Source organism: Salvelinus namaycush, chromosome 30 (assembly GCF_016432855.1).
Source record: "Salvelinus namaycush isolate Seneca chromosome 30, SaNama_1.0, whole genome shotgun sequence".
Classification (NCBI taxonomy): domain Eukaryota; kingdom Metazoa; phylum Chordata; class Actinopteri; order Salmoniformes; family Salmonidae; genus Salvelinus; species Salvelinus namaycush.
This window is the reverse complement of record NC_052336.1, coordinates 30,912,737-30,923,809: the sequence shown is the minus strand read 5'-3', so window position 1 is coordinate 30,923,809 and position 11,073 is coordinate 30,912,737. Positions and strand designations below refer to the sequence as shown.

The 11,073-nt window shown below is 42.2% G+C and overlaps 1 protein-coding gene across 1 annotated transcript in view; it reads left to right on the top strand.

The window, feature by feature from the left end:
• The first annotated feature begins 5,845 nt into the window (after positions 1-5,845).
• LOC120025009 (protein kinase C-binding protein NELL1-like) overlaps positions 5,846-11,073 on the top strand; it is a 456,735-nt gene continuing 451,507 nt past the window's right edge. The window contains exon 1 of the mRNA XM_038969436.1: positions 5,846-5,879. Coding sequence (XP_038825364.1) covers positions 5,846-5,879 — 34 coding nt within the window. The remainder of the gene's footprint in view (positions 5,880-11,073) is intronic.

Below are 11,073 nucleotides of genomic sequence, written 5' to 3'. Positions count from 1 at the left end.
AGCTAAGTAGCCAATGGGCAGAGGGTAGCATAACTTGTCTTATTCTCTGTAATAATGGTATGGGAATAATAGTTAATTTTATTTTTATAAAGTGGTTTCTTGCATCAAACAACACAACATTTTTCAGTTACCTCCTTGTCTGAAGGACAAGTGGATTAACAGGTTAATGTCAAGCCCAGCATGTGTTTTTCAACAGTCTCATGGAGTGTAGGCCTATATTGAAAACCACACGTTTGCTGCTACTGTAGGCTGAATATAATTTTTTGGGGCACTGAGTAAATTGGATACATTTTATACCATTGTTTTTGATGGTAGACCACTCTGGTAGGCCAACATTATGATCAAATAGCCACAGTAGGCTACTTGGCCATTGTTAAAACTGACTTAAAGTGAGTACAGCCTCAGTGTTCACAGTATGTTGCACAGAATTTTGAGAACATTCAAGTTTGCTCTCAGAAGACCTTACATTTGCTCAGTGGTGAATTGTTTGGGGGGAAACATTGGCTGGATGTCCGTTGGGTGGTGGAATATTCTTGATAGTTCTTGACACACCCAAATTGGTGTGCCTGGCACCTATTACAATACCCCATTCAAAGACACTTAAATATTTTGTCTTGCCCATTCACCCTATGAGTGGCACACATACACAACCCATGTCTCAATTGTCTCCAGGCTTAAACATCCTTCTTTAACCTGTCTCCTCCCCTTAATCTACACTGATTGAAGAGGATTTAACAGGTGACATCAATAAGGTATCATAGCTTTCACCTGGATTCACCCGGAAAGAGTTGTCGGTAGTATGAGGGTTGCAAAACTTTCTCTCCTCCAACAAGAGGGATGTGAAACGTGTGGGGACGCCTGGGTTGCAAAGTGGGGGATTGTTATTACGCTGATAAATCAATCCGGACCTTTATCACCTAGGAAATGTGTGTAATTGGACCTTCTCAAATAGTAGTTGAGTGCCCCTGCTCTAGCCTATAAGCAATATTGATGTTCAATCCCAGTAGTTCAGAGTTTGCATCCAAAATGGCACCCTATTCTCTATGTAGTGCACTAGTTTTGACCAGGACCCATAAGGCATGGGTAAAAAATAGTGCACCAAATAGGGAATAGGGTGCCATTTTTACACAACCAATGTGTACTTGCTGTAGCAGACTCTGCTTTGCAGTGTTTGACAGTGTACGTGTGCATGCGTTTGTAGTTGTTTGTATGTGTGTTGGTGAGTGTATGTGTCCGTTTTTTTACACCAGTTGGTGTGTTACACTGTGTGTTTGTTCTCATGTTTCTGCCGCTGTTTATCCCAGTGTCACAGTGTGTGTTCTGGGATATTGTGGCTGGAGGCGATGCTCTTCTCCCACAGCGGCTGGGATTGGAGCTCCAAATCAGGCCAGTGTGTGCTCCCAGCACTACACCCCTGAACGGGAGCCAATGGCAGGGCCCCAGAGAGAGGGACAGGTAGACAAGCCTGCTTGCACAGATAAACAACAGGGTCTGCGCAATACAACTGCTAATACATTACTGTAGAGTTGAGCATGTGTGTTTACCACTGAGATTTAACTGAATCTCCCCCTCACGATCACACATGCCTGATCAGATGCCTTTATCTGTGATTGCCTCGGTTATGGGCAGAAATGAGATTTTAGCGGTCATCAATGTGGTATCCCTCTCCAGAGTGCTGCAAGTGTGTGGAAGTCATTATTTATTTGTCCATTTGGAGGAGTTAGACAGTGGGGGCGTTGTGAGGGAACAAACTGTTGGCCCTCTTTCCTCCGATGCTGCAAGTCCCTTTCATTTCTGCTGATGGAAAATGTCATTGCTTAAAGCCCAGCCTGCATGGCCGAGTTGTAAAATGGAATCCCGTGAAGGTCACTGAATGTGTTATCCTAATCAGGAAGACACAGCTGCCTTTAGTCATCCGCGGGGTAGGCCGGCACAGCCAGTGGTGGAACTACAAATGTTCAATTCACAGACTCTGCTGTTCGGTTATAATGAAAATGAGGCCGGAATGGTGGTGTATTTATTTTTTTCACTTGAGCAGAGCTGGGTCGTTTGCTTACGGCATAGTAATATGTCAGCTATTCAGCTAAGACATAGCAATGCGAAAGCTATTGCCTTACCAACCGTATTGGGAGGAAATCGCCCCTTAGTTCCAGAATGCTGTTGAATGATAGGAAATAGACATTTGGGGAAAATTACCCTCTCTTAATATGTGGGGTGCAGGTAATACGTGAATACCCATCCCGGACAAGAAAATTGTCCTGCTGTCTCGCTAAACACTATTGGAAATAAAATGTTTTAGGTTCGACTTTGGCCCAGTTTAAGTGGAATGAATTGAAGGTGCATTAAAATGAGTTAAAGTCTACAAGTTTACATTTCAAACTGCCTGCATTTTTGTGACCTTTTTGTGATAGAACATTTAAAATAAGGTGGAATCTTCATTTTGAAGGCCATTACACACAAAAAAGAATATAGATATAGAAAACTATAGTCCCATATATCACTTTTATAGTTTAATGGTAAGATGAGTGTAGTTGAAAGAGAAGCACCTTTGTACTAACTCTTGCTAACACACTGATTTATCGGCTTTACATGATCAAAGTTAGGAACAAAGAACTGGTGTCGTTTATAATTTCGGGAAAAATGTGAACATTTCTACCTCGTACAGCAAGAAACATTGCTCTATAGTCCTTACTATAGCAATGGGGAAAAGCTTTTTTATTTTTTATTCCTGAGGATAGTCTTGGTACCCTGTAGCATTACCTTGGCATTTAGATTGATGACAAGTTGCCATTTAAAACACATGTACATGAGCTAACGAAGAAAATGATCATTAAACTGGGCTTTTTCTACAGAAATAGATTGTGCCTTACGCTTGAGTAAGAAACACATTGTTCAATCGACTTTCCTGTCAACCTTAAACTATGGTGACAATCTATATGAACACAGCTGCCACTTCTTTAAAACCATTGGATGCTGTTTATAATCGCGCTCTTTATTACAGGTGACCGATTTTGCACACATCACTGTGATCTGTATCAGAAAGTAGGCTGGCCATCTCTGGTAATGCACAACACAACATTGCCTGCTGTTCATTTACAAAGGGCTCATGCAAAAACTACCATATTACCTCACAGAAGCACAAGATAGCTTACTCGCCCACAGGAATGGCTAACTCTTGAAATTGTTGGCCATGGTGAAATTTACTCGGGAGATTGATGATCCACGAGAACACGACAGGCAGCGCATCTCAGAACCAGGAGAAGCCCATAATTGCAATGGCACCTGTTAACGCCAATACATCCTAACAAAATAAACTCTATGACTGCCCTGCTAATGTGGCTTGCTGGACCTTGTAAACTATCGAAAGTACACCCACAACTGATCCAAATGTTTTCCTAATCAGGCATAGACTTGATGCAGTTATTCATAATAAACCACGCTTTCAAAACACAGGGATTTTGGGCGATTATTCAAAAGGATGTTGGGCAGAAAATATATTTATTTATTTATTCTTTAATTATTCATGGTGGCAGTGTTGTTATGGTTTGAGCAGGCATAAGCTAAGGACAACAAAAACAATTGCATTTTATCGATTGCATTTTGAATGCACAGAGATACCGTGACAAGATCCTGAAGCCCATTTTCATGCCATTCATTTGCCACCATGATAATGCACAGCCCCATTTTGCAAGGATCTGCACACATTTCCCGGAAACTAAAAATGTCCTGCATACTCACCAGACATGTCACACATTCAGCATGTCTGGGATGCTCTAGATGGAGTGTACAACACCGTGTTCAAGATCCCTCCAATATCCAGCAACTTCGCACCTTCATTGAACAGGAGTGTGACAACATTCCACAGGCTAGGGGGCAACAGCCTGATCAACTCTATGTGAACAATATGTGTCGCGGTGCATGAGGCAAATGGTGCTCACACCAAATACTGACCGGTTTTCTGATCCACGATCCTACCCTTTTAAGGTTTATGTGACCAACAGATGCATATCTGTATTCCCAGCCATATGAAATCCATAGATTAGGGCTTATTACATTTATTTCAAGAGAATGATTTTGTTATATGAACTGTAAAAATCTTGGAAATTGTAGCATGTTGCGTTCATATTTTTGTTCAGTATATACACTACCGTTCAAAAGTTTGGGGTCACTTAGAAATGTACTTGTTATTGAAAAAAAATCTAAATTTTTGTCCATTCAAATAACATAAAATTGATCAGAAATACAGTGTAGACATCGCTAACGTTGTAAATGAATATTGTAGCTGGAAATCGCTCATTATTTATGGAATATCTACATAGGCGTACAAAGGCCCATTATCAGCAACCATCACTCCTGTGTTCCAGGCCAGTATCCCGGAGTCACCTCTTCACTATTGATGTTGAGACTGGTGTTTTGTGGGTACTATTTAAAGAAGCTGCCAGTTGAGGACTTGTGAGGCATCTGTTTCTCAAACTAGACACTCTAATGTACTTGTCCTCTTGCTCATGTAGATATTCCATAAAAAATATCTGCCGTTTCCAGCTACAATAGTCACTTACAACATTATCAACGTCTACACTGTATTTCTGATCGATTTTATGTTATTTTAACGAACAAAAAAATGGATTTTCTTTCAAAAACAAAGAGACCCCAAACTTTTGAACGGTAGTGTATATATACAGCACCAGTCAAAGGTTTGGACACACCTCCTCATTCAAGTTTATTTTAAAATGTGTACTATTTTCTACATTGTAATAAAATAACCAAGTAACTGTTAAGCAAATAAAAATTTATTTTAGATTCTTCAAATTAGCCAACCTTTGCTTTGATGACAGCTTTGCACACTGTTGGCATTCTCTCAACCAGCTTCATGAGGAATGCTTTTCCAAATGTCTTGAAGGTGTTCACACATATGTGAGCACTTGTTGGCTGCTTTTCCTTCACTCTTCGGTCCAACTCATCCGAAGCCATCTCAATTTGGGTTGAGGTCGGGTGATTGTGGAGGCCAGGTCATCTGATACAGCACTCCATCACTCTCCTTGGTCAAATTGCCCTTACACAGTCTGGATGTGTGTTTTAAGTCATTGTCCTGTTGAAAAACTAGTGATAGTGTAAAACAAGATGGGATGGCGTATCGCTGCAGTATATTGTGGTAGCCATGCTGATTATCTGTGCCTTGAATTCTAATTCACAAAACAACGGAGATGACCATGGAAGGAGCACCCCCCTAACAGCAGAGGCAGCACACCCTATCCACATCGAAGGGACAGCAGTGGAGAAAGTGTAAACTGTTAAGTACCTGGGCGTACACATCACAGACAAACTGAATTGGTCCAACCACACAGACAGCGTGGTGAAGAAGGCGCAGAAGCGCCTCTTCAACCTCAGGAGGCTGAAGAAATGTGGCTTGTCACCCAAAACCCTGCCAAACTTTTACAGATGCACAATTGAGAGCATCATGTCGGGCTGTATCACCGCCTGGTACGGCAACTGCACCGCCCTCAACCGCAAGGCTCTCCAGAGGGTGGTGCGGTCTGCACAACGCAGCACCGGGGGCAAACTACCTGCCCTCCCTGACACCTACAGCACCCGATGTCACAGGAAGGCCAAAAAGATCATCAAGGACAATAACCACCCGAGCCACTGCCTGTTCACAACGCTATCATCCAGAAGGCGAGGTCAGTACAGGTGCATCAAGCTGGAACAGAGATTGAAATACAGCTTCTATCTCATGGCCATCAGACTGCTTAATAGCAATCACTAACACAGAGAGGCTGCTGCCTACAGTGGTTCCATCTTTAAAAGTTGTGAGCTTACAGTGCGGGACTTAGAAGTACCCAGTGTCATGGCTTCATTGCTCCAGACCACCACAAGGGGCAGTTAGAGCACTCATTATGCATTTGGGTGCCACATTTTTTATATGGCCAATCATATCGTGTGGTACCAATGACGAATTTGATGCGAGCCACCCATCCCTAGTGACTTTCTTCAGCAAAGATGGCTGACAAAACATTATGGTGTAAGCAAATGTAAGTAATTTTAACGTCATAACGAGTCAAGCCAAAAATGTACAATTGAGAGGAATATGTTAGTTAATGTAGAGACAAACGATTGTACATATTTTTTGTCATAAAGTTAATTTAGGAAAATCTATATTTAGCACGTTTTTTTTCAGTCATATCCAATATCAGGTGTATCAAACTCCATTCTTTGAATGATGCTGTGTCTGCATGTATGTATTACAATTATACACTTCAACAGTGTTTACCACTCCTGCCCCTGGGACATCAATGATAACACATTGTAACTATGCGATAGACTAGAAACATTGATTTAAGTAAAGGCTGATTTGTAATTCATATATACAGAATAAAAAACACTACATCCTGCCAGCACGCCCACAATCCAGCCACTCAGGCGGAGAATGACGCGTGGAAGAGGTTGAGGAACGAGATGGGAGTAACAATCCAGGCTATTTGCTCTGAGACCCGGCATAGTAATGTAATGAAACAAGGAAGGAGCAGGTTTCGAACCCTCAACGTTCTAGCCCGAAGTCCAGCACGCTATCGACTGATACCAAATGTTTTAATTGGGGCTGGGGCCGGTTGTGGCCCAAACCCCAATTGATCTTACCTGACTTGCCTAGTTAAATAAAGGTTAAAGTTAAAAAAACAACTGGCAGCAACAGCAGCGCAATCAATAGGAGGTGAACAGTGGCTGGTGCTGAAAGTATAGCTAACTTGTTATGAAAGTGTTGCACACCAATAAATGGAGAAAAACTCCACCAGTCGAACAATTCATTTCAACAGTAATCTTCATTTTAATTTGACTTTACAAACAACAAGAGGGCTTAATTGGAGTCTATTTCTTCGGAGCCTAGACCTATATAAAATAACTTAACTGGCTATGAGGCTTACCAGCCTAGTAGAAGTAGGATTTATTTCATTAGGCCTACTTACAATTGCAACTGGTGATAAATGTAGCATCCTACATAAAACAATAATTTAAAGAAAAAAAGTCTGCACGTGGGCCTCCCGGGTGGCGCAGTGGTCTAGGACACTGCATCGCAGTGCTAGCTGCGCCACCAGAGTCTCTGGGTTCGCGCCCAGGCTCTGTCGCAGCCGGCCGCGACCGGGGGGTCCGTGGGGCGACGCACAATTGGCCTAGCGTCGTCCGGGTTAGGGAGGGTTTGGCCGGTAGGGATATCCTTGTCTCATCGCGCTCCAGCGACTCCTGTGGCGGGCCGGGCGCAGTGCGCTAACCAAGGGGGCCAGGTGCACGGTGTTTCCTCCGACACATTGGTGCGGCTGGCTTCCGGGTTGGAGGCGCACTGTGTTAAGAAGCAGTGCGGCTTGGTTGGGTTGTGCTTCGGAGGACGCATGGCTTTCGACCTTCGTCTCTCCCGAGCCCGTACGGGAGTTGTAGCGATGAGACAAGATAGTAATTACTAGCGATTGGATACCACGAAAATTGGGGAGAAAAGGGGATAAAAAAAATAATAAAAAAAATTAAAAATTAATTTTTTTAAATATATATTAGAAATAAATAAAGAGAAAAAAAAATATTAAAAAATAAGTCTGCACGTTCAAACTAAATGTAACTGATAATGAAAAACGCACATTTGTAAATCGCAAACTCTAAAAGTAATTGGTAACGTAGGTACAAATTACGTGTGACATTGTGGTTACAACAAAGATTGTAAACAATATGTAAACAAGATGATGTGTCTTCGCAACTGTAGCAAGTGTAGCCCATCATGCAAATGTTTCCTATTAGCAGAACAATATACTTTTTATAGCCCGGCTACTGTTGTAAAAATCCCTGAACTTGCAATGTATCCGATGCTGAAGTACTCTAAAGTTTTACATTTCTAACTCAAAAGAGCAGTACAGTATTTCTTCATCAACATCTTTATGCTTTCGTGAAACAATTTATGTAAATAAAGACGAATGCGGATGTTTATGAACTCAGCAAAAAAAGAAACGTCCTCTCAATGTCAACTGTGTTTATTTTCAGCAAACTTAACACGTGTAAATATTTGTATGAACATATCAAGATTCAACAACTGAAACATAAACTGAACAAGTTCCACAGACACGTGACTAACAGAAATGGAATAATGTGTTCCTGAACAAAGGGGGGGCTCAAATTCAAAAGTAACAGTCAGTATCTGGTGTGGCCACCAGCTGCATTAAGCACTGCAGTGCATCTCCTCCTCATGGACTGCACCAGATTTGTCAGTTCTTGCTGTGAGATGTTACCCAACTCTTCCACCAAGGCACCTGCAAGTTCCCGGACATTTCTGGGGGGAATGTCCCTAGCCCTCACCCTTCGATCCAACAGGTCCCAGACGTGCTCAATGGGATCCGGTTTCTTTGCTGGCCATGGCAGAACACTGACATTCCTGTCTTGCAGGAAATCACGCACAGAACAAGCAGTATGGCTGGTGGCATTGTCATGCTGGAGGGTCATGTCAGGATGAGCCTGCAGGAAGGGTACCACATGAGGGAGGAGGATGTATTCCCTGTAACCCACAGCGTTGAGATTGCCTGAAATGACAATAAGCTCAGTCCGATGATGCTGTGACACACCGCTCCAGACCTTGACGGACCCTCCACCTCCAAATCGATCCCACTCCAGAGTACAGGCCTCAGTGTAACGCTCATTCCTTTGACGATAAATGCGAATCCGACCATCACCCCTGGTGAGACAATCACGACTCAACAGTGAAGAGCACTTTTTGCCAGTCCTGTCTGGTCCAGCAACGGTGGGTTTGTGCAAATAGGTGACGTTGTTGCCGGTGACGTCTGGTGAGGATCTGCCTTACAACAGGCCTACAAGCCCTCAGTCCAGCCTCTCTCAGTCTATTGCGGACAGTCTGTGCACTGATGGAGGGATTGTGCGTTCCTGGTGTAACTCGAGCAGTTGTTGTTGCCATCCTGTACCTGTCCCACAGCTGTGATGTTCGGATGTACCGATCCTGTGCAGCTGCTTTTACACATGGTCTGCCACTGCGAAGCCGATCAGCTGTTCGCCCTGTCTCCCTGTAGCGCTGTCTTAGGCATCTCACAGTACGGACATTGCAATTTATTGCCTGGCCTCATCTGCAATCCTCATGCCTCCTTGCAGCATGCCTAAGGCACGTTCACACAGATGGGCAGGGACCCTGGAACATAAACTAAGACTCCCATTTAAATACTGAACACAAATATAAATGCAATAATTTCAAAGATTTTACTAAGTTACAGTTCATAGAAGGAAATCAGTCAATTGAAATAAATGAATTCTGCTCTAATATATGGATTTTACATGACTGAGCAGTCATGGGTGGTCCTTGGATGGCAGGGGCGCAGATACTGGGGAGCCAGGCCCAGCCAATCAGAATGAGTTTTTCCCCACAAAAGGGCTTTATTACAGACAGAAAAACTCCTCATTGGTTTTGAGGTCGGTTGGACGTACTGCCAATTTCTCTAAAATTACGTTTAAGGTGGATTATGGTAGAGAGATAAACATGTAATTCTCTAGCAACAGCTCTGGTGGACATTCCTGCAGTCAGCATGCCATTTGCACACTCCCTAAAAAAAGAGACATCTGTGGCATTGTGTTGTGTGACAAAATTGCACATTTTAGAGTGGCCTTTTATTGCCCCCAGCACAAGGTGCACCTGTGTAATGCTGTTTAATCTGCTTCTTGATATGTCACACCTGTCAGGTGGATTAATTATATTGGAAAAGGAGATATGCACACTAACAGGGATGTAAACAAATTTGTGCATGACATTTGAGGGGAATCAGCTTTTTGTATGGAACATTTCTGGGATCATTTATTTGACTCATGAAACTCTTACATGTTGAGTTAAATGTTTTTTCAGTATACTTATATAAAACCCTAACATTAGGATAATAACATCCCAAAAAGATTTAAAAAATGTTTTGGACAGCAATATTTTTTGGGGAAATGTTTTAAAATAAATATCCTTGGAATGTTCTCCTTACATTCACTAAAATGTTGTGCACAACGTCTTTAACAACCACCACAGAACATTCCCCAAATGTTCTCATTCAGTTTACAGGTAGAGAACAGCCGAAATGTGTTCTGAGAACATTCTTGCAACATAAGGTGAAGAATGTTTTGTACAAACATTGTATAATCACCCACACAACTGGATATTTTGTTGTGTTATGAGAACATTTGCCACAACCTAAGGAATGTTCTAGGAATCTTCACGGAGCCAATTTTAGTTTGCTGAGTAGTTATCTTTCATTTTCACTAACTGTGTAACAAAAACACCAAATTAATATTACCTGGGTATTTGAAAATATGTGCACTGCACAATACAATACAATTGGATTTTAAGAGATGAATCTGCCAGGATAGTTTGATGGTATATTTTTTCTTTATAGTGACTAATTAGTAGACGTAGACTCGTCACACACATCATATCGAGAACGTTACTCTCCCTAGCGCTCGGAGTGCATTACTGTGCACACAAAGGTCCTGTCCACGCCGTGGATAAATGCCATAATGTAATGGAGAAGCAAGGAGCGTGATTAATGGTATCCAACAAAGACAGCTCCCAGGAGGAAGGTAGGTTGGAGTACCCGTGCTTATAAAAAGCCCTCAGTATCCTAGGGGTGCGAGAGATTGATCGAGTTAGAGGGAAGGGAGGAGAGAAAGGAGATGGACACATGTCGGGGATTTATGGATTGAATGTAGTCTAACAGCGTGAAGTCCCGAATAAAAGACACATTCATGAGGACCTGACTATGTGCTGGTTAAATAAATCAGGTTGATTCAATTCATTTTAGGTTTATCATCAAAGGCAAATGTTGTGCAAAATGCTGCATCTGATTACCTGCAAAAAAAGAGCTAAGGCTATGTAAGAGATGATGATTCATAACCTATGTGTTATGTGATTACATGTAGTTTACTTGTTAGAATCCCAACTCTTATTACAGGTCCAAGTTGACTATCTTCAAAAACATATCACCTCCAGAATTGGACGTGTCTATAGTCACTGAAGGGGAGGATTAAGATTCATTTTCGCCGTGCAAAAATATCGTCTATAGATTA